Source organism: Patagioenas fasciata, chromosome 18 (genome assembly GCF_037038585.1).
Source record: "Patagioenas fasciata isolate bPatFas1 chromosome 18, bPatFas1.hap1, whole genome shotgun sequence".
Lineage (NCBI taxonomy): Eukaryota > Metazoa > Chordata > Aves > Columbiformes > Columbidae > Patagioenas > Patagioenas fasciata.
In genome coordinates, this window is record NC_092537.1 from 531,313 (window position 1) to 559,263 (window position 27,951).

Sequence of the window (27,951 nt, forward strand, 5' to 3'; positions counted from 1 at the left end):
GGCAGCGGGGCTGGCTCCTGCCCTCGGCCTGGGGTCCCAGCACCGCCCGGCCGCCCGCGGTGCCAGGGAGGGAGGACACAGCAGCAGCCCCGCGATACCCAGCAGGAGCGGGAGCGAGGCGCCAGCCTGGGCGCTGGGCACGGACCTGCCTGCGTGTCCCTGTCACCGCCTGCCCGGGGCAGGGGGCAGCACGGCCCGGCCCCGGCTCCCGGCTCTGCCAGCCGGAAACTTTGGAGCTGAGACTGCATGAAATATTCATGAAGTAAATGGTGCAATTTCATCTGCATTCAGCCAACTTCATGTATATTTTAGAGTATTATGAAATGATAACGTTGTGTAACCGAGGCGAGACAGGGGTGCTTGGGGGGGCTCCTGGCTGCCCCCCGCGTGCGCACAGCCGACACCTCCCGAGCTCGCCTGGACCTGCGCCGCTGTGCCGGGCAGGGACCGGGCAGCACCACCGCCAGGATCAGGCCCGCAGCGAGGCGGGCACCGCGGCTCTGGGACACGCAGCGCTCTCCTTCCCGAGCAGGGCCTGGCAATGCCAGCGGTGTCAGGCTCACCCGAAGCAGCTTGGTCCCCAGGCAGCCGCTGCTGAAGGCGGCAGGCAGGCCGGCGCCCCCGGCACGGCTCTTCCAGGCACGCCAGAAAAACCAGCCCCGGCGGATGCAGCGTTGGCCGCGATTCTCAGCAACGCTTGGACCCAACAGCCACCAAAGGGTCTGGGACAGGAGGGCACATGAGGCACAAGCTCGGCTGCAGGCACAGGGATGGGCTGGAGAGGACCTGAGTCCCCTGCAGCGCCCACCTGAGCCACCCGCTCCTCCTGAGCCCCGCAGACCACGCAGCGCTCGGCACGGGGACTCATGCGCCCCACGCTGTGCGCACCGGGAGAGCCATCGCGCTGGACGCCGGCGCATGGCTGCGCCAGCAGCCCCGGGGCAGCCACCGTCTCCCCACCACTGGCAGCAGCAGCTGGGTACGGGTTGAGCTCTGGAGAGCGGCAGCTGCTTGGGGAGAGGCCGAGGGCGCCTTGTCCCTGGTGCAACCAGAGCGAGGGGTGCAGGGGTGCCCTGGAGGGGACAGGGTGTCCCAGCCCGCAGGTCCCAACTGCAGCACACCGGTGGCCATCACAGCCCAGAGCACCCGAGACGCGGCGAGCAACAGGACGAACAGCCAGGTCTGCCGGCCTCACCATCCCTGCGAGCACTGCGCCTGCTCCAGCGCCACCCCACACCTGCCCCATGGCCGCAGGTCCCCGAGGAGCCCGGTGAGCGCTGCCCGGGCCCTGGCCCACTCCTGCAAAGCCTCCCAGGAGCTCCCCCACAGCCCCGTCACCGTCCCCGTCACCTCACCACGCACACGCTCGCCCCGGCCACCGCGGGTGCTGGGGAACCACGGACCCACCTGCGCGCCCGGACGAGCCCTCTCACGCAGCCCTCTCTAATAGGCAGTGAGGAGCATAATTTTTCCTCTAATTACATATTCAGCACTTCTGAGAAAATGAGATTTTGGTAATTCAATTGGACTGAGAAGCAGGGCTATAATAAAATGAAATTTGTAACAATCGCGCAGTTAAATTAGTTAAATGGAGAGGAAGGAGCTGTGGAAAATTGACCCCTCGATCTCCTAAAGACTGATCAGACATTTGAACCGGGCTGTGCTAACAGAGCCCCTGGGGTGTTGCGGCAGCAGAGCGAGGGGGAAACTGGAGATGCCGCAAGGGAAGAGCTGGAAAGCAGCCGGGACCGCGCGGTGCCGCGGAGGGACCCCCCTGCTCCAGGCCCGGGACAGGACGGCTGGGTGGGGAGGGTACCGGGATGGGACGTGGCACTGGCCACCACGGCCACCACGGCCACCACGGCCACCACGGCCGCTGCCCCCGCCGCTCCTGGCCATGGGTCCCATCCTTGCCAGGCACCGGGGCACGAGGGTGCACAGGGGATGGCGAGTGGTCCGTTCTCCAGCGGCGGGGGCCGTGGGCAGCCGTGCCCTGCAGCGGGACCTGTCCTGAGCGGGGACGGCCACCGCGAGGGCGGCAGGACGGGGAGCACGCCAGGCAGGCTGCTGGGGACAGGGCACCCTGCGAGCTGGAGGGGCTCTGCAGCAGGTACAAACTAATTAGCCTCAATATTTGTCTTGTTGTTCATCTCTTTTATTTTTTCACGGGAAAGAAAGGGAGAAAGAGATGAGTTTCTCATTTGCAAGTTAATTAGTCTAATTAGCTCTAATTAAGAGCTCCCCACACAATGCAGATCACAACTAAGCTGCCACTGTCGCCTGCTTGCACTCTTCTCTCCCCATTTTTGATTTTTCCAAGAGCTGTTTGAAGGCTGCGGCCAGAGCCGGGGGGACACGCTGAGTGCAGCCAGGAGGGGACGCGGGACCCTCCAGAATGGGGCTGACCCCGGGGTCCCTGTCCCAGAGCACGGCCCCGACCTCCCGGCTTGAGCTCCAGCCCCACCAGCACAACATGTCCCAACCGCACTCCCGGCCAGGATGGGTGGCAGGATGGGGACAGGAATCTACCAGAAAACAGCAGCCTCAGCCAGACCCGAAAGCCACGGAAGGGGTGTCCCCGGCTGAGGCAGCCCCGCGGGACACCGGGGAGCAGCGCAGTCCCCAGCACAACGCCCAGCGTGGAGCGGGGGAGCGAGCGGCCGAGGCAGGACGGGGCGCTCGGGGAGCCGAGCCCAGTGCTCTGCCACGGGGCTTCTCTGCTGCGTCACCTCGTCACCACCAGTCCCCTCCTCTGGGCTCTGCCGTGCTCGGCTGGAGGGGCAAGCGATCGTGGGGGGCACAGGGTGAGGAGCCGGTGTGTGTGCCCCCCGCGCTGCCGGGGACGAGCTGCCGCGGGCGCCGGGAGCCGCAGCAATCATGTCAGCTTATGTGCAATTTTCTCCTCGGGTAACACGGGCGGTGAGGGATTGCTGCTCGAGACGGGGAAAATCATGACAAAGTGCCACGAGCTCAGCACTCGGGTAAGGGGAGCAGGAGCAGCCAGACCGGCCCCCACCCCGGGGCCAGCACCCCACACCGAGCCCATCGCCAGCCCGGCCCTGCCGCCATGCACCGGCCACGGGACCCGGGGGGCACACGGCCACCCTGGCGCTGCCGACACGCTCCAGCCCAGAACCCATGGCGAGGCGGCGGGAGCGCTCCTGGGACCGCGGCACAGCAGCCCCGGCGCTCTGACCGAGGGAACGGCTGACACACCCCGGGAGCGGGAGCGGGACCCGGCTCTGCAGGCGCTGACCCCGACAGCTCCCCAAGGCGCTGCCTTCCCGGCCGCACCAGCGCTGCTCCCGGCGCCGTCTCCGCAGCCTGCCTCCCGCGACCGGCTCCCCTCCCGGCGCTCGCCTCGCTCGGTGTAACGGGCGACGGCTGCCGGGGAGCTCATCCCAGCAGGGCTGCTCACACGGGCCGCAGCCGGTCCTGCCCATGCTCTGCAAAGCCCGCTCGCAAGGTCCGTGCCGTGCAGCCGGGATGCGAAGGCTGCTGGGGTGGGGGACACCGGAGCTGGTCACCGCCAGAGCCACCGGACACTCACGAAGGTGCCAGGGGGACAAACCCGGAGCCGTTCTGGGGCAGCGCAGGAAAATCTGGTTTCAAATGCGCTCTCCTATGTGGACGCTGGGCCCGGAGCGAGGGCGGCTGCGGCTCGGGGAGCCGGCGCGGGCAGCACCTGCTCTGCTCAGCAGCCCCTCTTCTTTGCCAAACTGGGCCCCCCCACCGCCCGCCCGCGATGCCTCCAAGAATGATAGATACTAAATCTAATTCAATCCACTCACTCACCCATCACTACGGTACTAAAATAGGAATATACCTATAAAAAGAGCATCGCCAGGCAGTGTAGGCCTGAATTACAGCTAGAGCGGGAAAACCAGCTTTGCAAAGCTAAAATTAATGTCAGTGTTTCCAAGATATTAAAAAAAGGCAAACACGTTTTCTGCGGCTCTCAGGCCTGTCCTCCGCCACGCGGGCACGGTGGCCGCGGCAGCGCCGGTGCTCGGCCGGGCGGGAGCCGCCACGCCGGGCCCACAGCTCCGCGACGCCGAGCAGGGGAGAAACCAGCTCCGAAACGAACTCACTGGTGCAACACGCTACAATATTGCTCGGAATAGACTTGCTCCCTAAAAATATAATATGCTAAACCTGGCAGCAGCCCTTTTGGAAAGGAATTTTCCGAGCAGCCCACTGCAGAGGCTGCTTCCCCTCGGCTGCGCGGTGCAGCCGCAGGCACCGGGACGCCCCCGGGCCAGAGTGCGGGGGCCTCTTGGCGCAGGTTCCAGCCCCCCGCACATCAACTCGCACCCCCGTCCAGCCCCACACACATCCCGGGCTGCGCCGCGCTCCAGCGCCGACGCCAAGCACCAGGGCGCGGGTCTGTTCCAGGTCAGCACCGCGCCTTGTCCTGGAGCAATTAGCTGCTTGCTTATAATTACAGCAGTAGCACTTTTAAGCAGCAGCTGATTCCTCTGTCAATGAAATGCAGGCACCAAAGTCTCCCTCTGCACCCAGTCCTTGCTGAGCAAGAGCTACACATCACCCTGAGGCCCACGGCTTGTGCCGCTGGAGTGGGGTGGCTGGACCCCACGGAGCACAGGGACCCACGGCTCCTGCGGCGGGAGCGGGTGCTGCACCCCATGGAGCACAGGGACCCACGGCTCCTGCGGCGGGAGCGGGTGCTGCACCCCATGGAGCGCGGGAGCGGGTGCTGCACCCCATGGAGCGTGGGGACCCACGGCTCCTGCGGCGGGAGCGGGTGCTGCACCCCACGGAGCGCGGGGACCCACGGCTCCTGCGGCGGGAGCGGGTGCTGCACCCCATGGAGCGCAGGAGCGGGTGCTGCACCCCATGGAGCGCGGGGACCCACGGCTCCTGCGGCGGGAGCGGGTGCTGCACAGCTGCACGTGAGCCGAGCTGAGGGGGCTGATGGCCGCGGGGCAGCCGGGGTGAGCCCTTTGCGCTGCCGGAGCCCGGCAGCCGCTGGACCTTCCCTGTGCTGGGCTGGCTGAAGTTCTGCAGACAACTTCATTTCTCGGTCATTCCCTCAGATGCTGGCACTGTCAAAAGTGCCGGGCTGGGGAGCTGCAGCTTCCCAGAACAAACACAGCAAGCGCCAGCAGGCTCCCCGTGGGACAGTGCGAGCCCGAAGGGGATAAGGCCACTTATTGTGCGCAGACCCCACAGCCCCCAGCTCTTGGCACGGCCGGACGCGTGTCCCGGCGCGGGAGGAGCCGGTGGCAGCACAGGCCCTGCGGTCGCGGGGCTCGGGCACCAACTGCCTGTACCTGCCCATCCCGGGTCTGACACACGGACATCCGCCCCCCCACACATACTCCAGCCATGGAACCGTAACCAGGGCTCTAAAGCGCGGGGCGAAGTGCTGCAGAGCCGATCCCACGCGCCAGGCAGGCCTGTGGCTCAGCCGGGCAGGACGAGCGGCCGGGCGGCAGCGCCGTGGGCCATGTCCCACGTGACAGCCACCGGTGACGTCCCTCTGCCCGACACCTCCTCGCAACGTGCACCAGGAACACCCCGTCCCGAGCACTGGGTGCAGAACCTCAGCAAAGGGACAAGCCCTGGGAAGAGCACAGAGACTTTGGCCACCATCGCACTCACTGGCTGGGTGAAAATCCAACTGCAAACCTCCTAATAAACCCCTTGGTTCTGGCTCACGGGTCCAGCGCCGCTGCCAAGGAGCGGGAGGCTCTGGGAGAGCAGGGAGGCAGAGACACTGAACACGAGGGTCAAATTAAACCGAACAGGGCGATGAGGGAACCAGGAGCTGCTGGCGCAGAGCTGCGCATCGGGGCGAAGCTGCTCCTTCCCCGGGACCACAAACTGCACTGGTGCCCGGCTCGGCCGCCCCGCCGCCCGCCGCGCTGCCGTCCCCGCTGCTCCAGCCGCACCCCGGTGCCGGCAGCGGCACGGCCGCTCTGCGCTGGGTGTTCTGCGGGGAGCGCGGCACCGCTGAGCCCTCGCCGGCGGACGGGGCTGAAGGGATCCCGGGGGACAAGGGGATCCAGGGGACAAAGGGATCCTGGCTGAAGAAGGCATCTCCCATGGCGCCGCCTGCTCCAAAGGAGGCTCCGGGCCCCGCGCCAGCTGCCGGTTCACAGCATCCATGTGCTCTCTTCAGAGGGACAGAAAACGTCCCTGGGGACGGGCAGGGGCTCAGGGCCGGTTCCTGGTCAGTGCCAGACACGCCTGGGCAGCCGAGCAGCGGCCGTGGGGAAGCCGAGACCGAAATCCAGCCCAGTCCCAGCTCTCCCCAGCCTGTGCCTGCAGGAGGGCGCAATAAATCACGCACCCGGCTGGGCCGGCCTCTGCAGCAGCCCCTGCGCGAGCCCCAGCCCCACGCACACGCCGCAGCCGCTACACTTGTATAACCAGCGGCAGCACCGGCTTCGCCAGCCCCATCTCCAGCGCGGCAGATGGAGCGACCCCGGGCCTCGCTGTCCCCACCACCACAGCCACGCTCCGGCCACAAACCCGCTGGGACGCGGGCTACGGGCACCCCGCGGGACCGGAACGCTGCCCAGCCCTGCCCCGCCGGGCAGGAGGGTTCGCACCCGCGCCGCCGGCCCTCGGCTGCCGGGTGAGCCGCGCAGGCCACGCCGAGCGCGCCGAGGATGCTATGAATTTTTAAACTCCTGAAAGCACAAATGGAGCGGTTCGCCTGCCTGGGAGCCGGGATTTCCGACGCAGCAAAGAGGCTTTTGAAGAAATCGCCGTCTCTCCTGAGCAGCGCTTCCCCCGGGACGAGCCTGGGCGCCCGGCGCTGGGCGCAGCGCGGGACCCGCGGCAGCCCCGCGGGGCAGCGCGCCCTGGCCAGAACTCAAGGACCAAACCAGTGGCCTGGGGACCCTGTGGCCGGGCTGCCCGGTGTTGGGGCTCACCCAGACCCACCACCCCCCAGGTCTCTCTGCAGCACCTTCCTATCGACCCCGAGACAAACCCACCCGCGCTCAACCCTGTGGCCCGGCTGCAGACACGCACGACGCGATGGCACACGCACACACATACGTGCACACGCGTGTGCGTGCACAAGCTCATCACCTTCCCTTCTCCCCAGGGGCTGCTCAGGCCACACAGGAGCCTCGCTCCTTCACCCGAGCATCCATCACCGCCCCTCGCCTCTGCCGGGCAGCAGCGCCGAGGCGGGGAACGTGCTGGCCCCGCGCCGGCAGCTCTGCTGCCGCACTGCCCGCGTCCCAGCCCGCGCCCCGGCCCCGGCCACGCTCCCAGCGCCTCGGCAGAGAGACCGGAGAAACCCCAAAGGAACCGCAGCTGAGGACCGCGAGCCGCCGCCGCGGCAGAACCTGCTGGTGCTGCGGGGCCGGTGCCGGAGAGGCCCCGCGGCCGGGCTGGAAGTGGTTAAGCTCTGACCCTCCGACCAGAGGAAACCGGCCAAAAACACGTGTGAACCGGAAAGCAAAAAAACCCCCGGAGAGGGTGACTTACCTGTTGGAGGTAGAGGAAGGCTGGAGGGCAGGGGAGAGAGTGAGGAAGCATGCCTGAGTTGGAGACAAGGAGGCAGCCCGAGTTAGCCATGGAGCACAGCATGTGTCGACAGGTAGCCGTGAAGCTGCTTGCGGGTCCGTCCTCTTCCGCACAGCGCTATCCTCCTCTTCCCGGCTGGCCCCTCGGGCTCTCCCCTCCTCGGCCGGCCCTCCCGACCCCTCGGCGCGACTTAGGGGGGGTTCATCTGCGGCAGGCCGGCCGCGCCGCGCGCCCCGGGAGCAGCGCTCGCCTGTTCACTTCGGTGCCATTAGACACTGGCACTGAGCGCACGGTCTGCAAAGGGTGTGTGTGAGCCAGAGCGGGAGAGAAAGGAAGGGGAGGAGGAAGGGAGAGAGGGCGAGGGAGCGAAATAAAAGGGGTGGGAGTTGGAGGAGGAGGGGGAGTCCCCTGTGCATTCAGACATCAAACAGAGCTCTGTATAAAATGAAGAGAATCCGTAATGACATGAGAACAGCTGATCCCGCACTTAACCCCTTCGCCGCCGCCGCTCGCAGATGGCTCCCCCGCCGCCCGGGCAGCCCCGCCGCAGCCCCGGCCACGCGCGGCCGTGCCGGGAAGCAGCCAGGCAGGATGGGGCCCGGCAGGCGGGACCGGCTCCCTTCCCCGCGCCAGCTCCCCGGGGAAGGAAGGTCTTACCGGGAGCTGCGGTGATGCAAGGCGGGCGCCCCGGGAAGCCGTGCCGAGCGGCGGCACTTGCAGGCGCGCAGCCCCGCGATGGCAGCGGCGCGGCGGGCGGCGGGGGCTCCCGCACACACAGCCGCACACGTGCACACGCAGCACGCCGAGCGCGGGGCGCGCGGGCAGGGAGCCATGCAGCAGCCCAGCCCCGCCTCCCGCGCGGCGCACACCTGCCCGGCCGCAGCCCCGCACACGCGCCCCGCACACACGCACCGCACACACGCACCGCACACACGCCCCGCGGCGCGGGGCCGCCCCTCGCCGGCCTTCCCGACAGGAACCGTGGCCCCGGCGCTGCCCGCGCACCCCGGGCACCGGCAGCTCAGCCCCGCCAAGAGCAAAGCCCTGCGAGCCCCAGTGCCAGCCCCACCTGCCAGCCCCCCCGGCGAGGGGGCTGCGGAGAGCCCAGCACCCTGGGGTGACACGGAGCGCCCTGCCCCACAACGGGGACCCCCCGTCCCGAGCCAGCGGTGGGCAGCGGCCAGGCCTCCGCGGAGCTCAAGAGGCATTTTGCCTTTGGGACTGGCCTGCCCGTGCCACCAGCAGCCCTGAGGCACCAGCACCGCGCACACCTGCCACAGCTGCCCTGGCCATAGCCCGCATGCCGGTGCCCGCGGGGGACGGCCAGTGAGGGCACACACGCGTGCTCGTTCGGGTCCCCGGTCCCACCTCGCATTTCTTTCCATCGCGGCCCCACGGCAGCCCCAGCACCCTTGGGTGCCACAGAGCTGGTTTTGGCACAGGGGGTCCCTGCCCAGCACCCTGCACCGCTGGTGCTGCATCGCACCCAACTCCAGAGCCACGGCCAGCACCAAGGCAGCCGGGGCAGCGTTGTGCTTGGGTATGTGGGAAACAAAACCTGGGCTCAGTTCAGTTTCCATCTTGGCCAAATGTGATGCACAAAGGCAGCTCTGTGCCAGCAGCTGCTGATGCTCCGTCTCTGCCGGAGCCTCCAGCACACGACCAGCCCTGTTTGGAGCTGGGATTTTCCACACTATCCCCAGACAGAGCGACATGCTGCAGTGTCCTGGTACACTCGCGGCAGTTCCCGTTTCTGCTGCAGACGCTCAACAGCAGCAGCGTGTGGCACAGCGGGCCCGGAGCACCCGCAGACCCGGCGGGAACAAACGGCTCTGGGAACAGCCACCCTGGAGAAGCGGCAGCGGCGGGAAGGGGCGGCAGCCCCCCCGGGTCCTGCTGCCGGGGTGACCGCGCTCCAAAGGGACCGCGAGGTGCCAAACCGGGGAGTGGATGCCGGGTGGGGGGAGGGTTTCTCCCCACCATCGCCCCACGATACCGAGAGTCCAAAGGAGCCTGGCAGTGACGCTGGCTACCAACAGCATCCTCCGGCCACCGCGCCCTGCGAGGAGCTGCAGTGAGCCCCTGTCCCACCAGCACCGCTCGCCCTCCAGCTCCCAAGGGACCCCCACATACCCTGGCGCTGCGGCCCATCCTGTACATCTCAGTGCTCAGACCCCGTGCCCCCCGCTCATCTCTAGCTCCCGTTCCCCAGGGACCCCCACGGCCCCGGTGCCATGCTCTCCCCTGGGCTCCGTGGGCTCCATGTTGTCCCATCAACTCTCAGGCAGCTGTGGGGAGAGGGGCCCCACAGGCACCCCCGTGCACCCAAGCACCGCACAGCACCCGGCACAGGACGCGGGGCATTCCCAGGAGCCCTGCGCCGGCCTGGCCCCACCACAGCTCCTGCACTGCTCCTGGGTAGAGGTGAAAAGGGAAGGGCACGGCCCGACGCTCAGGCTTGCGGTGCCCAAGCCAACCACGTGAGCCAGGAGCCAGCTCCAGGATGAGGTAATCTGCCCGTCCTCCCCCACGCCGGAGCCTGGCTCCAGGCAGGGTGACTCAAAGGTGCTCCTGGCTGGTGACAGTGCCACGAGCCCTGGCACAGCCAGCGCCAGCAGCCCGCGGCGCAGGGAGGTCCGGGCTGGCAGCCACGGGCTGGGCAGCCACCGCGCCCCGCCGGTGCAGCCGCTCTGCACCGCTGCCGGCAGCCGGAACAGCCCCGCTTCCCCAGGACACACAGCACAGGGCGGGCGATCCAGCCGCAGCTCTGGGAGCTGAGGAGCTGGAGTCTCCTCTCTCTCCCTCCAGCCATCACCAACATCTGCTGGTCACAGAGACGTCCCCACGGCAGCTCCCGCGGGACACCGGCGTGGCTGGGATGTGCCAACCCGTCAGGTGGCTCCGCGGCAGGGGACACATCCCTGGTCACCACCGGCTGCTCTCCCTTGCCCTGCTGCTCCCGGCTGTGCCGGCAGTGACGCTGCGCCGCAGCCCCGGCCGATGGCAGCGGCGGTGGCACCAGGGCTGTGCCGGAGCAGCTCCACGGTGCCCAGCCCCGCCGAGCCGCAGCCCCGGAGGAGCCCCTCCAAAATTGAAATCTCCTGGAATGAAAGTTTATTTATCTGTTTAATTAAGATGTGTTCGCCAGGCGCACAGACCCCGTTCCATCTGTCTCACTTACAACCGCGTCCCAGTAAAATTAAACCTAATAAATATCAGACGAAGGAAAGCAAAGGGCACATGTAAGATATATGATCAAAGGCAGAAGTTGCACAGGGCTGCAGTTCTAAGCACATCTTTCTCTCTGCCCTTCGGGGCTGGGCTGGCGCTGCGCTCCCATGCGCAGGACGGGGCTGGCTTTCCTTCAAATCAGCACTATTCTCACTTTTTATTTGTTTTAAATGAACCCTTGAGGGCTCCTTGGTTTTGTTTTCTGGAAGCAGGAGAACAACACGGCACCAGGACCGGAGCGGCCTCGGCCGAACGCCACGTCCAGCCCCCAGCCCAGCCTTGCATGGGCGCAGCGGGAAATCCCGGAGCGCAGCGCTCGGCCCCACCGGGACACCACGGTGCCCACGGACCTGCCGGGGACGCACCACGGGCACGCGCTGCGCAGCTGGGGGGCTGCAGACGGCCGGTGTGCGACGGGGCCCCTGTGGTGCCGCGGGCACAGCCGCGGTGCGAGCTGGGAGAGCCGCCACGCGGGCTGCGGGTTGGCCACGGCGCAGCCGCCACCGCCAGGACCGGGGTCAGCCTGCGGTGCAGAACCGGTGGCCCCGCAGCAGCCAGGGAGCGGGGCACCCGTCTAGTCCTCTCCTCCCACCCGCTCCAGAATGCCCCTAAGCCACGGCACTCATTAATTAAAAGCTCATTAGTAGTTAGTCATAGACATAAAGTGATTAGATGAAGGCGCTGATGGATTCGAGCTGCCGTGAAACGAGGGGAAGGTGCCATGTGCCCCGCTGGCATAGACCAGGACAGCGAGAAGGGACCAGAGGTGACAGGCGAGAGCGCCAGGAGGGACTGGGCTGGGGACGCCTCCCCAGAGCGCGCCGGGCACCAGCGAGCAGGAGGAGCTGGTGGCTCCCGGGCAGGGTCCCCAGCCCCAGGACCTGCCAGCACAGAGCACCCCGCACCAGCACAAACCACAGCGCTTCCTCCTGCCACCGGCATCGCCAGCCCCGCCGCACCACAGCAACCAGCCCGGCCAGCCCGGCTCGCGCCGTCCCAGCGCCACGGCCGCCCTGAATGCCCCCGGCTGCCCTGAATCCTCAAATGCCCACAGCCGCCCTGAGTGCCCACAGCTGCCCTGAGTGCCCACGGCCGCCCATCTCCGGAGGCGGTCGAGCAGGCTCTGACAGCTCCCCGCTTTCCCGCCTCACCTCTCGGACAGCCGTGTTTAACCGCAGGCACGGGGGCCATTGCGGGGCAGCCCTGCCAGGGCACAGGGGTGCCCGGGAGCATGGGGGTGTTGGGGAGGACACCCCAGCTCCCCAGGGACACCCGGTTAAACTCCCTCCCCCTCATCCCCGGCTCCTTCCTCCTCTTCTGGTGGCTCCTGGGGGATCACTGGACTCCCCTGACTCTGAACTTCCAAAGAAGCTGGAGATTGTACCGAAAACCTCCGCTCTGCGCCTTCCCAGCGCCCGCGCTGCCGCGGCCCCGGGGCTGCCACAGCGGCCGGGAGGTCACAGACCCCAGGCAGGGGCAGCGATGCCACCAGCCCCTGGGTTTGACCTCACCAGGTGAGGAGACCCGACTGACACAGGGCGAGTATCTGGGGCAGCGGCTGTGGCAGCCAGGAGGGGAGCGGGAATGCAGAGAAAGCGCATGAAAGTTTAATGGGATCGAAGCAAAAACACCATCTCGCTGAAACTTTCCTCGCCGCCGCGGGGGGATGGGGCGGGGACGAGGAGACGCTCCAACGCCCGCGCGGAGCCGCCAGCGCTGCGGGAGCGGCCGGGCCAGCCCGCGGTGCGCCCCACAAACGGAGCCCGTGCCGCGGCCGCCCCGCGGGATGCGCGAGCAGGGGAGCCGGTGTCCCCATCACCCGGCACGAGCAAACGCGGCACCGGCCTTGCAGGAGCCCTGCGCTCGCTGCGGGACGCGGCAGCCCCCGCGGTCCCAGGGTTCACACCTGTGTCGGGCAGGACAAGCAGGACCTTGGCACCGCAGCGGCGAGAGCGCGTGGCTGCTTCCCCCCCAGCCAGCGCGGCCCCGCATGGAAACCCTTCACTTCACAAAATGTTTACGTGAAATGGCAATTAGGCTCCCTAGACTGAACGAGAATGATCGTGCAAGGCAGCAGAACCGTGGCAAAACTGATGCTGCCAAGCACCTCAAGCTCACGAGCCGAGGGGCAGCGCCGGCAGGGGAAATGGCTGCACCGCGCTCGGCAGCACGCTGGCACCGGTGCTGCCAGGGCCAGGGCTGCCGCAGGGCCGGCGTGGGATGGAGGGCGATGCGGGAATGATGGAGGGTGACAGGAGACACGAGCAACTGCAAACCCGGGGACCTGAAACGCCGCATTCCCAGAGCCGCCCTGCCCCGAGCGCAGACCTGCTGCCCAACAGGGGGCTCCCAAGGAACCCCCCAGCCCGGCGCAGCGGGGTCTTCGGCAGCAGCCCCTGGGCGCCGGTGAGAGCAGGGGCGTGCGCGGCGCTGCCGGTGCCGGACGCGGGGACGTGGCCGAGGGGGAGCGCTTGGAAGCAGACACTCAATCCTCATTATAAGGCTTTTTAAATGCACAGACAGGATATTAGCGTTTAAACAGGCTCTAGGACTCCAGGGCAAACTTTAAAAATCATAATATTTATAGAACCCTCCTTCCACTCGCCCTACGTGCTCTTTATTTCGCCTGCAATTACTGCTAATTTGAAGACATTCGGCTTTGGCATCCCAGCCTGTTGCAGTGCCGGTTACCGAGCCACCCGCTGCCGCCGCAGGGCTCCCCGCAGCGGCCACGCTCCGGCCACACAGGGAACCGAGCCCGGCGCGACACACGGACACCCGCAGTGCCAGAAACGCTGCTCGGCCGCGCTGCTGGAGCGAAGCCCTCGCCTGGCCCCGCTCCGGCAGCACCGGGGACGTTGCTGTGCCCCGCACGATGCCGAAACGTGGCCACCCTGGGTTTGCTGGCTCCGTGTGCTGCCCGGGCTGGGGACGGGACACCCTGCCCGCTGCCCCCGGCTGCAAACGTGCGGCGGGGAGCTGCGCTCGGAGCTCCCACGGGGACAGGCACCTGGCACCGCTGCCCTGCGAGCCCACCCGGTGCCTACGGAGCCGCAGGCAGAAGCTCCGGAGCAGTTGCTTTCACAGCCACGGCAGCTCGATCCGTCCCTGGGCAGAATTCACGCCTGGCAGCAGAAGGCTCTGTGAGCCCCGACGGGCTCCTGACCGGCGGCTGCACCGAGATCTCATGACAAAGCACCTCACGCCTGAAAGCCGCTTCCCCGAGAAACAATGAATTAGCGTTATCCTCTGCCCTGTGAGCTCCCTTCCCCACAGCCCCCTTCACACAGCTCTGTCTGCTCTGCTCCCTGGGGCACGGAGCCCCCGTAACCGCGCGGCACCGCACGCTCCAAACCGCCTGGGCAGGGACCGCAGTGCCACAGCGGGGCCGCGGCGTCCCCACGGGGACCTCGGTGGCCTTGGCCACCGACTTCAAGCTTGAGATACAAGTCTGGAGCCCTCCCCGCGAGCAGCCTCCAGATGCTGGGTGGGCACCTGTGGAGGACAAACCCCTGGCGAGAGAGGCTGCAGCGCCCAGCAGCCCCATCACCTCAGCACCCCGCGGGCAGCACAGCCCCGGGACCGGCTCTGGAGCCACCGCTCCCCGGCAGCAGAGACGCGCCCGACCCCACGCAGCCGAGAGGGGACCGGGGCAGGGGCTGTTTGTGGGTAGGTGAGGGGGCTGCTGCCTGCGGCCAGCACCGAGGGGCTCGGGGGCGGACGGGAGGCAGCACGGGGGGCTGGGGCTGCCCGCAGGGACGAGGCCGCGGTGCCCAGGCAGAGCCTTGCCCGCCCTGCCCGGCCCCGCTCCTCCCCGATGCCCGGCCTGGCCTCCAGCAGCGCAGCCCGGCCCCTGCCCGCACACCGCGGGGCAGGCAGCACCGCGTCCACGGAGGAAAGTTCTCCCTGCCCGGCGGCTCAGCTGGGAAGTAACCACGGCAAAAACCGCCCCCGAACCTGAGCAGAACCTCGGCAGAGAGGGAGGGGAAACGCCCACTCTTGGTGGCGGTACCTACCCAAAAATACATCATCATCTCGGCAGCTGGGTGCTGCGGGGATCGGCGGGGTGCTCCCCGACGCCGGCTGCGCTGGGCGCCGCTCCTCCTCGGCGGGGCCGCTCCCCCGGCGCTCGCTGTCCGGCTCCAGCGCCCGGGGCCGGCACGCTGGGTGCCCTGCGCTCACCTCCCTCCCGGCACGGCGCGGCCACTCGCCGCAGGCCGCCGCGCTTCAGAGCCGGCTGCCGGTGTCTGACATGCTGCCGCTGGGCTGGCTGCAGAGCAGCGCTGGGATGGACGGGGCGGCCCCGGGCGCACAGCCGGGCAGGGGCTCATTCACCCCAGCGAAAGAAACGAGAGAGGGAGGGATAAAGCTGAAATCCTGTCTGGCGTCTTTAAGAGCAAAGGGAAGGGCGAGTGTGCAGGGGGAGCCGACCTGCTCCCGAGCTGGAGCACCCGGGGGTCCGGGGCCAGGCTGGGCCTGGGGGATCAGCGGCAGCGCTCCCGGCAGCGTGGGCTCCGCAGCGTGGGCTCCGCGCTGACACTTGGAGTAGATGATGTCCTGCCTCAGCATTTTTCAAGCTACCCTGTCAATAAGGGAACCGGCCGCTCTCGTGGTTAACCTGCGAGGTGCCAGCGGCTCCTGGCCCCCACGGCAGGCGGTGGTTCGCACAGCCGCCCGCTGCCCAGCCCTGCTCCAGGGGGCAGGGGTGCCCAGCGGGGCCCGGCAGGGGTGTCCAGCGGGGCCCAGCAGGGGTGCCCAGCGGGGCCCAGCAGGGGTGTCCAGCCGGGGTCCGGCAGGCCGTGCTGGGACAGGCTGCTGTGGGTTCCAGCATCGCCCCTTTGCAGGATGCGGCCAAGCTGTGGCCCGTGGGGGTCTGAGCCAGCAGCCCCCAGTGCCCACGTGTGGGAGCACTGAGGACAGTCCCTGCACAAGCCACCCGCCCTGCGCCACAGGATGTGGCTGCCACGGGATGTGGCTGCCACGGTCTGCACAAGAAGGGCACCCAGAAGTCCCCACCAACACGGAGGCAGCGGCCGTATCCTGAGCCCCCAGCACACTCCGGCAGACCCCGGCACAGACACCCCATCCCGCACGGGAGAGCCACGGGACTGGCCAAGGTCCCACACGGGAGGCGAGGGGACAGGCGGGGGGTCCGTGGGGACCAGCCCTGCGTGGGCTCTGCCTCTGCTCGTGGGACCGGGGGGCGAGATGGATCCCCGGGGGAAAGAGCCCCCGGCAGAGCCGCTGGTCAGGCAGTAAATCTCCCGTCCTCCCAGGGCACCGCTCGGCACAGGAGCGCGAGGGGACCGCGTGCGCTGAACCAGGCGCAGGAGCAAGGGAATAAATAAGAATAAGGGAAGGCAGAGGAGCGAGAGGGGTGGCAGATCAGTCTCTGGGGCCCAGCTGGCTCTGACATCTCCAGCCCCGTAATCATATTCAAAGCAGAGCTGGGCTGAGGCATTTCTCCTCCAGCACAGCAATAAAAGAAAGCAACACTCTCAATAATTCAGCACCAGGAGAGGGTGATAAAGCAGAGGAGCCACCATTGCAGGTACCCAAGGCGGGGGGGCTTCCCACTCCCTCTTATATCTTGGTGATCAAAACCCTCTCCTCTTTGTGCCCTGCAAACAGCCCCGGCCGTGGCCCCAGGCCCCGCAGCCCACAGGACCCGCTCGCTGCTGCGCTGGTGAGCACCGGGCACAGAGACCCAGGCAGAGGAGCCCGCTGCAGCAGAACAAACCCTCCATTGCCACACAGCCCAAAACCTGGGGTGTCACCGGGCCGGGGGACAGCGCCGTCCCGGAGCCGGAGCCGGGGCAGGGCGGGCAGGGAGCAGCTCCCCAGCCCAGCTCTCCTCCCAGCGCTGTTCCACCTCCTCCTGCTCCAGCATCCCCAGCCCCGCAGCCACACGCCCCGAGGTGCAAACAGTGCCCGGCCACCCCGCAGCCACGTCCCGACCCCCCCATCCCAACCAGGCGCCGGGGCCGCTCAGCTGCGGGACACCAACCCCACAGCTCCCAGGAGCCGCACAGCCAGCCAGGCAGCAACGTCAGCACACACAGAAGCTCACGGGCACCGCAGCCCCCAGCCCTCCTCACCCGCGACTCCCGCCCTCCTGCGACGCGTGCGCGGGGCTCGGTGCCCGGTGGGTGCGGGTGGCGGGGAGCGGGCAGCCTTCCCATGGCACCCGGCCCGCGGGAACAGAGGTGCCGCCCCGTCCCCCCCGGCCCGCGCAGCTCGGCGGCAGCGCCCACGCCTGCCCCACACATGCAGGGGTCAGCATGCAGCTTTTAGCGGGGACCCCACAGGGACCCTGGCCCCAGCCCCAGCACAGCCCTCGCCAGCGAACGCCTCCATACCTTTTACTCAGCCCAGCTCCTCCCGCGATGCTCGCGATGGGCTCTCTAAGAAAAGACAAGAAAGAGGAGGAAGAATTAAAATCAATGATCATCATTGCTAACCTGCTTACAGTCAATGCTATTTGCTCATTGACTGGCAAAACGTTGGAATACGAGTATGAAATACGAGCATGAACGTGAGCGTTACCTCCCGGGCGTGCTGGGAAACCTGCCCTGGGTGAGAGCCGCAGCAGCACCTGCGCTTTGGGAGCAGGACCCTGCCCAGCACCCCTCAACCCGGCCCGGCTCCCGCGGACCACGGGCCCCTTCCCCGGCTTCCCCGGGGCTCTGCAGGCCAGCCTGGCCCCCCACGCAGCCCAAGGCTTGGCCAGGGCTCTGCGGGCCGGGACAGGACACGGCCGCCGCTGACACGCCAGACACTCGGCTGGTTCGGGTGCCCCAAGCCCTGCGCCCACCCCAGCTCCCCGCAGGCACCGCGGGTGCTCCTGTGCCTGCCCCGGCAGTGCCGGCCCTGCCCCTCGGCCCCGGCACGGCGCCACGCTCCCCCGGGGAGCGAGCCCTGCGGCACCCGGCTCCGCCGCCACCGTCCCGGCTCTGGGCACTTCTTGGAGAACACCACCGAATTTCAAAGAAAACTTCCTGAAAGCTGCACTTCAACTAATTGGCTTTTGCAACACTGCCAACCCAAATGTTCATAAATCATGTCAGACCCTCAGAAATAATGAGAACAGCTTACAGATCACTAGAGTTTTTTACGAAGAGTAAGCGAGGGCTGTTTCTGCTTGTTAACTGCTTCTCTGGGGACCCGGGGGCCGCGTCCCGCAGCCTCTCCCGCAGCCTCTCCCGCTGCAGCGGCAGCTCCGCCTGCGCGGGCTGGAGCTGAGGGTCCCCTGGAGCCAGCACCCCAGACCAGGCACCCCGGGTGCCCCAGTGCGGGTGCAGGGACCCCGCGCCATGGCCGATCCCGGCGGGAGCGCGGACGGTCCGGAGCCGCACGCGGTGGCTCGGGAAGAGCAGAGCCGGTTCCCGGGCACTTCTGTCAGCAAACACCGCTCTTAGCCGCACAGCAGGATAATCAATTATGGTAATTCCTGCCTCAATGAATCAGATTCATGGAGGAGCACAGCTCATTAGGCTGGTGCTGACTTCCATTAGTGCTCTTATGATAAAAACCCTCCAGAAAGCGCTCACCCAGCCAAACGTGTTTTCCAGGCTCGGGGGTCCCCCTCCCCGGCCCCAGCACAGGGCAGACTCGGCTGTGGGACGTGGGTTGGAAACTCCCCGGTCCGCAGCAGCGCGGGGACGTCCCCGCACGGCCCTCCCGCCACTCCCAAGATCTTGCTGGGCTTTGCCAAGAACACGCTCCCCAGGATCCCTGCAGGAGGCGGCAGAGCGGGAGCCGAGAGCTCCCGCGGGTGCTGCGCGAGGTTTGGGTGTGCGGGGAACCCAGACAGCCTGTTGGCCATGAATAATTGAAGGATGCTCGCTCTCCGCGGGGAGGTACAGCCCTGGGTAAAATCTCATTTCCCAAACACATCTCCCAAGGAAGGCGCCTCCCGAGAAACTCCCGCAGCTGCCTGGAGCCCGGCAGCCGGGACGCGCCGCGCTCGCCCGCGCAGCCACGGAGCTCGCCGAGCCCGGCACCAGCCCGCCGAAAATCCCGGCAGTCTCGGGCACCACGGGGACTGGGATGCTCAGCCCACCCCTGCCTGTCCTGCCACACGCGCCAAAGCAGGAGAGGAAAAGCCCAGCAGAGCGTTGATGGAGGTGGCCCAGGAGCAGCCCAGTGCTCCGGGCCATCGGGGTCAGCGTCACTGGGGATCTCACCCCTGGCCCCACTGTTCTCGCAAAGCTCCGGCTGATGGGCTCGGGCTGGAGCCCCCGGCCGCCGCACAGAGACCCACGCCCAGCCCAGCAGCCAAACCCGGCGGAGCCCCGGAGCCGGAGCCCCGGAGCCGCAGCACCGCACCTGCACCCTGCGCCCCCGGCGCCGCGCTGCCCGCCCCCTCCGCTGCGCTGGGAAACTTCTCTGTAGTTTTGCAAAGAACGCTTTAACTCCCCTTCCCTCCAACAAAAAACCTAAATTAATTTTGCTTTTAATTAAATTCATTAGCAAAGATTATCTGGCTGAGGAAAAATAATATCCTGCCCCTCCCCCAGCAGCCCTCTCTATTTATATCCCCTATATACATAAGCAGCAGCGAATATTTCTTTATGGGCCATTAAAGGTTTAATGTTTAATTTATAGCGGCGTTCTCTGGCGGGGGTTGGCCAGGCACAATGTCAACACTTTTAATTAAACGAGAAGCGTTTTTCTAAACTCAGATGAAACGCCCCGTTCCCAGCAGCTCCGGAGGTGCGCGGTGGGGCTGCCGGGGCGCGGGGCGGAGGAGCCGCCGTCGCCAGGACGGCTTCAGGGCTCAGTGACCGCGCAGGAGAGTCCCTGAGCCGGTGGCTCCAGCCCAGAAAGTGCAGCCACTTCCTGGGGACAGTGACAACAGACGGTGCTCGTCCCTCCTCCGTAACCCCTTCCCAGTACTGAACTGGCGGCTCCCGCCTGCCCGGGGACCCGCGCTGTCCCAAGACAAGAGCTGAGTGACCCTGAGTGAGAGCCAGCTCCGGAACCCAGGGAGAACCACCTTCCTTGGCAAGGGACAACCGGAGCCCTTCAGCCCGCAGGGAGGGGACGGCGTGACCCGTGGAGCGTGCCTGCTCAGCACGGCCCTGCCAGCATCACCGGTCCCGACTGCCGGTACCAAAACACCGGCCTGAGCCATGGCTGTGAACCTGCCAACCAGAATTCCTGCGGCAACTTCGGCTCGCCCCCCCGCGCCTCCTCCTGGCGGTGACCACGGCTCCCGCAGCACCACCAGCGCCTCCCTCCCAGCGCGCTCCCGACGAGGACCCAGTGCTTCTGACACACGTGTCACCCACGAAACCCAGCGGCAGAGCCGCATGGCGCCCACTCGCGCGGCCAGCGCCACCGGAGGAGCCCGGCGTTCCCAGCTCATCCCACCGGCACCCCTCCCACCGGCCCTCATCCCCCGTATCAGACACGGGCACGGCAGCACGGGGGGAGCGTGTCCGGCTGTGCTGCTGCCATCTCCCAGGGCCGCCCTCGGCGCACCCCCAGCAGCAGCCTCAGCTCTTGGCCACGGAGAGCACGGCCCTTCCTGCCTGGAACCTGGAGAAGGTGGCTCTGAGTAGGCAGGTTCCCATTAATGGAGTATTTTATCTTACGGGAGAGATTAAATCTCTGTACAGAGAAGCGCAAAAGAGCTGAGTCAGCAGCTGGCAGGGGGGCGGCAGGTTCAGCCATCAGCGTTTGGCTCCAGCACAGCACGTCAGCGCTTCACCCTCCTGCAGCCACGCGCCGCCGGGCAGCGGCCAGACCCGCTGCACCCCGCACACCCCGCACCCCCCACCCCGTGCACCGCTCACCCCGTGCACCCCTCACCCCCGCACCCCTCACCCTGCCCTGCCTGGAGCTGCGCTGGCCAGAGGAGCCGCAGGCAGCACGGGCGGTGGGAGGCACCAGCACCAGCCCCCTCGCGGCCCTGGCAGCCCCACACCGGAGCTCGGCTGGCACCGAGCGAGCCGAGCGCCCTGTGCCACCGGTGGGGCTGCCTCCGCCCTCCTGCCTCGGCGTCCCTGGCACCGCAAGGACGGGCTGCCAGGTGTCCCGGCACGGCCACCGTGCCCACAGGAGCCGTGTCTGTGCTCCCACAGACACGACTCGCGGCCAGCGTGGGTCTGCATTGGCTACAAAGCCAGCAAGAGGCAGAGAGGCCACTGGCCGCTTGCATACCCACGATGGCACACGTGTGCGCGGACCGGCCACCACCGCGGTGAGCCAGGGAACAGAGTGGTGATGGCACTGTGCCGCTCACTAAAAGCATGAGTGTCACTAAATCAATAATTCATTTACTTTAATGAGATAAGTACTTTGAAAACTAATTGCAAACCTGCTCCATTTACTCCAGCCCGTTACAGCCTTTAATGTAAATGGCAGAAACGCTGCTGGAGGAAGGGGAAGGGCTTTGGGTGGGAGACACTGTCTCATCCTTCCCCTTCTTCTAGGAAAGAGGAATACCAGCCACGAACAGGGGCTCTGGCAACGGCACTGACCAGCCAAACCACCGCGCGGAGACGCTGACGGAGCGAGGACTGAGCCCAGCCTGCCCGCCCAGGGCCACCGCCGCCCCTCTGCACACGCTGCCACCGCGGAGGGGTCCGCCAAGACGCCACCGCGGAGGAGTCGCCACGGCCGCACCGACTGCAGGTGGTCGCTGTAACGATCCACGGCTCGTTATGAAACCCACGGCCGCATCGCTGGCACAGCATCCCCCGCGCAACCGGCAGCTGCTGCTCCTCCCGCCACCGCGCCGGCACCGCCGGGCAGCGCAGGGGGAGCCCGGGGGAGCGGGGCTGTCAGGGGCTCCTGCCGGGCCCCGGCACCGTTCCTGAAAAGGGGCGAGCGGCTCCCGGCAGCGGTGCCGCCGTGTTCCTGAATGGCAGCGGGAGCTGGACGCCAAGGGCTCTCTGCTCGCTTGCTGGAGCAAATGGCAGGTCAGAAACAGGAACCGTGACAGAAGAGAAAATGTTCCAGAGTCCACAAGGACCAGTCCAGGGTAAATCCATCTGCTCAGCAATTTAGCTAGAAAATCCTTTCCAATCATCCGTGCTGCGGGTCCCTCACCCGGCGCGCAGCCCTGGGCAGAGCATTTCCCACCTGGCAGCTGCCGGCAGCTCACACGGGGACCCCGGCGCTTGGGGACCTCGGCGCTTGGGGACCCCTCACCAGCCCGGGGGGCCACGCCGCCCCTCGCAGCACAGCAAGGCCATGCTCCAGGGACCCCCTTGCTGGCACTGCTGCAAGGGGACCCCATGAAGCCCAAAACCCCCGGCACAGGGCCCGGGTGGCTCCGCCTGCCGCTGCCGCCGCGCTGCCCAAGCCCCCGGCACCTCCCAGCCAACGTCCTGCGAATCCCAGCCCGGCTGCTCCCGACTCAGGCAAAATCAATGGCAACCATCTCAATTAATCACACCGGGGGCAAATTGATTAGGAGCCTAAATAAGGTCAACATGGTTGTCTGCTTATAGGGTAGGACCCCTTAATCATCATTTTATCTGCAATAGGCTGCGGAACCTGCAATCGCACCGCCTTTGGGAGCGTGGAGGGATTTCTCACTCACCTCCCACAATTGCTGGGGCCAGCAGAACAGGAGCCCCGGCTCTGCCGAACGGAGCGGAGCCCGAGGGCAGCAACCGCGAGACCCCGCGTCCCGCAGCCTGCTCCGGCTCCAGGGACACAAAAGCAATTCGGCTCCTCCTGACCCCAAACCCAACCTGGAGATTTGATCAGCCCTGTCATTATCCTGCATTGCACACCTGAAAATACCATTAGTGGCCACAACGGCGCTGAACCCTCGCAGGAACTCAGCCACAGGTCTCCCGGTTGCTCTGGGCAGCTGGAGGCCCCCGGGGCTGCTCCTCCGGGTCTGGTCTCTGCCAAACCTGCCGCTCCGTCCCCGTGGGGCCTGAACTGCAAGTGAAGTCAGTTCAGCGGGTGCCTGGTCCCACGGGGACTCAGCGCCAGCAGCCGCCTCCCCTGCCCCTCTCGGGCAGCTGCAAAGCAGCTCCAGGGCACCCCCGGGCAGGGCGACCAGGACCGGTACAGCCCCCGGCCCACGCCATGGCCCCGGTAACACGCCGCTCCCTCTTGTTGTAAATACTGTTATAAATATTATAATTTGGTTTAATATTTAATATAGTCAGGTTAAATAAGCATTCCCAGCCCCATAAATAATCATTAACGGAGGGTTCTAATTGTGCTGTTGGGATCCCGCTTCATGACTTATTTAAGGGCAGCCACTATTCCCATCCTCGGCTCCCCCGTGCGCACACCATAAATGAACCTGCGGCTCAGCCCCTTTAGTGAGAACCTGATGGGACGTGACAAGAGGTGACAGCTCCGCTCCAGGGGCGACCACCACCGAGACCGCTTGCTGTGCAGCGAGGGAGGGACACGGCGGCCAGCGGGACGAGCCGGGGACAGGGTGACCGGAGCCCACGGGAACACGGAGCAGCCTGCAGCGACCTGTGAGCAGGTGGGACCGTGGGAGAGGGGCCACGCGTGCCGGGCGCCCTCGGCTGCGCGCACCGGGGCGCAGGCACAGGTGGGTGAGCCGGGGCGGCCGCCCAGCGCGGGGTCCCCGCTCGGCCCCGCGGAGCCGCAAGGGCACAAACCACGGCAGGGCGAGCGGAGAGGCTTTCATCCTAAATACAGACCTACTGTAAAATGGACGGGAAACAATAGTAACAACGAAAAAAGATAAAAAAACCAAACCACAAAAACCCAGAGCGCAAGGGGAACTGCCCAGGGGCGAGGGTCTTGAAAGCGCAGCAGCACCGAGACACGGAGGACAAGTAAAGTGCAGGAAATCCTCCCTGGAAGAGCTTTTTCCCCTTGAGGGATGCGCCGATGCATTGCTTTAGAAAAAGGGTTGCTTTTTGCTCTCTATAGCTTAATTTCATCTTGAAATGAAAAACTACAAAAGTAAATGGCAAGAGGCGTCTCTGGGTCGCCACGGCGGGCTGAGCTCACGGGCAGCGGGGGCGCTGCCGGGGAGGGGTCTGCACGCCCAGCTCCACAGGGACACGGCACCGCAGTCCGGGAGCCGCGGGGACCCCGGCCCGAGGGACACGCGGACCCTGTCCCGCTCCCGCTCGCCTGCCCAGGGCTCCCGCTGCCGGGACGGCCACCGCCAGGGCTCTGTCCCCACAGGGCAGCCCCTGCCCTCCGGCCACGGGGTGGGGGCCCGGGGGGACGCCGTTGGCTGTCCCTCCATGGGACCGGTGCAGCAGCGATGTGACAGCCCTTCCGGAGCTGTCCTTGGCACGCTTGCTCCAGTGCTGCTCAGCCCAGCACAGCCAGGGACCCTGCCCAGCGCCAGCCCCGACCCCGGGCTGCAGCGCTACGGAAAACCGTGTATTTTGTCTTTATGTGTCAGGATTTATATAAAAAGGGGATAGTTCAGCTCTAAACGTAATGAGTTGGAAGAACAGCCCTCCAGTGGCTTCCTCCAGCTAGCACGGCATCAATAACATCGATTGCTAAAAATAACTAATAACCCGGCCCGGCGTGGCGGGGAGAACTCCCGGTGCAGTCCCGAGCCCCGCACAGCGAGCCCGGTGCAGCCCGGGACCACCCCGCACAGCGAGCCCGGTGCAGCCCGGGACCACCCCGCACAGCGAGCCCGGTGCAGCCCGGGACCACCCCGCACAGCGAGCCCGGTGCAGCCCGGGACCACCCCGCACAGCGAGCCCGGTGCAGCCCGGGACCACCCCGCACAGCAAGCCCGGTGCAGCCCGGGACCACCCCGCACAGCGAGCCCGGTGCAGCCCGGGACCCGCAGGGCGAGGGTGAGGATGGACACAGCGTCCCGGCACAGGAAGGCGAGGGGTCCCAGCTGGAGGGACAGGACGGGCAGGGGGACGGGGACAAGCCCTGGGCCGAGGGCAGCGCCACGCGAGGAGCCGGAGGAGCTGGCGCTGGGAGAAGCCCAAGGCGGCGCATGGGGAGGGAGGCAGAACCTGCCCTGCGATTCACACAGCCCCTCCTGCTCTTCCTCCCTCGCTGAGCTGCCCAGAAAGGCAACAAGAACTAAAGAGGGGAGGAAACACTAAAACTCCAGGCCACAGTTAGGGAGAGTTATTTAGTCTGTTGGAAATGAGTCTAACTTAATAGAAAAGAAATAAAGTGTTTTAAAATTAACGACATAAATGTCAGCCCTGATCGCGGGGATATTAAACTACACGGTTGCTTGACTGACTTCTGCAAAGGTGCCTCTGGCACGCGTCTGGAGCCGGAGCGAGCAGGAACCCCCGTGTGCCACCAGAACTGAGAACACGAGCATCCTCGTGCGCCTGGGCGGGCGCGGGCACAGCCACGGGTCCCGGGACCCCAGGCGTGAGTCCCCTCGGCCGGGCGAGTGCGGCACAGCCTGGCTGGTTCTGGTGCCCGAGCAGCAGCGCCCAGCCCCTCCACGCTGAAAAACCCTTTATAAACCCCCCCAGCAGCGGAGAAACACACCCTGCTCCTCTAAAGGTCATTTTAAACCCCCAAAGCCCCCTGTCCTGACGTTGGCGGGACTGTGCCAGAAACTGCCATTGAAAACACATCAGTCCACAGAGCACAGTACTCTGCCACGGAGGTCACCGCGGCGAGCACCACGGCGAGCACCACGGCGAGCAGCACGGCGAGCACCACGGCGAGCACCACGGCGAGCACCCGCTCGCTCCCAGGGTCCTGCACCCCCTGCTGCGGCAGAACCACCCCCGACGCCGCGGGAGCTGCGGGAGATGTGGGAACCACGGGAGATGCAGGAACCACGGGAGATGCCGGAGATGCGGGAGATGCTGCGGGAGCTGCAGCGACGCGCGGGGCCCGGGGCCAACGCGGAGCGTGCGCGTGTGACGGGGACACGCGTTGTCAGGGCAGCACGTGCAGCACTGCGAGACCACAGTTATTCGTAAATAATCCTTAATTAACGAGATTCTCAGTAATAGGTGGGTCAGCGTTATTCCGGGCAGTGACGATGGCAATCGCCATTCTTCCGCTTTCCAATTACGGCTTCAGGGAGGGAAGCAGAAACCGGCCAGGGTGAATTAGAGAGACTTTTGTCGCGTTTAATATCAATTCATTTTGCAGACTGCTGACGCAGCGGGATTTCACAGCTCGGAATTTATGGTTCTTTTGAGAGACATGCGCAAAAAAGGGGGAAAAAAGCACCCTGCCATCAGCACAAACGCAGCTGTGCCGGGGAGGAGCGGGGGTCTCGGGGACCCCCGGGCGCAGAGCTCGGCACGGCCGGGTCACAGCGCCCGGTGGCTCCCGGGAGCAGCGCGGGCCCTCGGCCGGGCGTCCGTGTCCCTGCCGCCAGCTGCGGGTCCTGCCGCACCGCCGGCTCCGGGCCCCGGTGCTGGCAGGAACAGAGCCGTTATTACACAGTGTTATTCGGCCCCAAGGGGATTTTATGCAAAATGACACACAATATAAATGACTGTTGTAAACAGAGAGTTTAATAAAGGGCTGTGTGCGAATTTACAGCCTCCCCAAGGATAATTAAAATTATTTATCTACTTACCTAGCTAGCCGCCGGAGCAGTCTATTAATTATTATCTATTATATACGGCCTGCTTTGCATGCTGCCAGTGCACCGCCTGGCACCGCCGCGCAGCGCGGGCGCACTGCAGCAGGGGCAGCGCGGGGGCGCCCCCGGCCCCTCCGAGCCCCCAGCAGCTCCGCGCCTTCCTGCCTTGGCATCGGGTGTATCTGCACCCGCCCGGTTTTACAAAGCCAGGGCCCGGCGCTGCCGCGCAGCCCAGCCCCGGCGCGGTGGCAGGCGATGCCTCCCAAGCCCGGCTCCGGCGCTGTGCAGCCACAGGGGAACGGGTGGCAGGAGATGCCACCAGTCTCCCTAGAGCCACACAGCCCTGCCTGGAGCGCAGAGGGGACACAGTGGCAGCGGGGGCTTCACAAGGTGCCCAAGCACCAGTGCAGCGGCAACCGGGACAGGCAAAGGCACGTCTGGCGCTCCTGTGGCCTGGCGCGGCGCTACCCGCTCCGCTGGTCAGCAGCACAACAGAGCAATCGCCGGCGCGGAGGCACCGGGATCCCCCAGCTCCTCTGCACATAACGAGACCTCAGGGGGCTCCAGCGTGCGGATACTTAACATTGTTTTATTAGCTTAATAAACCAGCCGATGCTGCCAGAGCCTCCAAACTGGCCGCGAGCCCTCCTCACCACGAATGCGGGCAGGAGCAAGGAGAACCGCAGCAGGGGCTGCCGGCTCGGCTGCCGTAGCCTGGCTGCACCGAGATCCCGTGCGGGATTGCCCTCGGCGGGGCACGGCCCCGACGGCCCCAACCAGCTCGTCAGCAGCGCAGGATCCAGCGGCTCATGGGCACCGCGGGCACCGCGAGCTGCCGGCTCCCACCGGCGCACCATCCATCACCGCCGCGATTGCTCTCCCTGCCCGTCCTGCTCCCAGCGCTGCCCAGACAGATGCGGGGCTGCAGCGGCACCTGGTGCTGCTCCCAGCAGCGGTGCTGTGCCGGGGTCCCCTGCAGTCCCCGCAGCCCCAGGGGACACGCTGGGACCCTTCCCCTTGGTTGATGGAGCCCTGGTGGGTCTGACCCCAGCACAGAGGCACGCGGGTGGCACGGGGCAGGACGGCTGCGGGTGCTGGTGGCAGCTCGGCGGAGGAGCCGGGGGCCGCGCCGCCACCGGAGCGGCTCTGCCATCAGGAGCTGGAAGGCGTGCGCAGGTGCTGGGCCGTGTCGGCCCGGCGGGGCAGCCGGGGCTGTGCTCCCTCAGCACCACGGTTCCCAGCTCACCGCGGCGCCTGCTCTGCTTTGGTCCCACGGAGTTACACTTCCAGTCTCGCAATCTAATAAAAGCCGCCTGATCAGATTCCAGGTCATTACACAGGGAAAGAGACCCCTCCACAGCCGGCAGCAGGAGCTCGAAACCAATTAAAGCGAGCCCAGCGCCGCCGCCTGCCACGCGCGGTCCCGGCGGGGCCGGGCTCACAATAACCAAGATGCAAAAATGTTAATGGAAGCGCTTAAAGGCCATGCCAGGGGGATTCTTGTAAATAAGGGCACTCCGCAAGGTGGGGGCAGCTTCCTGGGCTCAGCCGCAAGGCAGCACCAAGAAAGGCAGCTCTGAGCTCTGAATCAGCCCAGAACAGGCTTCTGGGAGAGAAGCTCGAGCGTTTCCTCCTAAACCCGTGTTGAGCACAGCGCCCGCGCCGGCCACCAAGAGAACAGGGGAGCAGGGCCGGGC

General features: G+C 66.4%; 1 protein-coding gene across 22 annotated transcripts in view; it reads right to left on the bottom strand.

The window, feature by feature from the left end:
- The window catches only part of RBFOX3 (RNA binding fox-1 homolog 3), a 135,037-nt gene that overhangs the window by 12,761 nt on the left and 94,325 nt on the right, over nt 1-27,951 (bottom strand). For 15 of the 22 annotated variants that reach the window (XM_071816596.1, XM_065852112.2, XM_071816594.1 and 12 more), the window contains 2 exons: nt 17,100-17,144; nt 7,471-7,803 (listed from right to left, as the gene is read on the bottom strand). In XM_071816596.1, the coding sequence (XP_071672697.1) occupies nt 7,471-7,572 (102 nt within the window). In that variant the 5' untranslated portion in view covers nt 7,573-7,803; nt 17,100-17,144. Of the gene's footprint in view, nt 1-7,470; nt 7,804-14,756; nt 15,323-17,099; nt 17,145-19,068; nt 19,088-27,951 lie in introns of those variants that run through there. The other 7 variants (XM_071816603.1, XM_071816602.1, XM_071816604.1 and 4 more) reach the window with 4 other exon arrangements.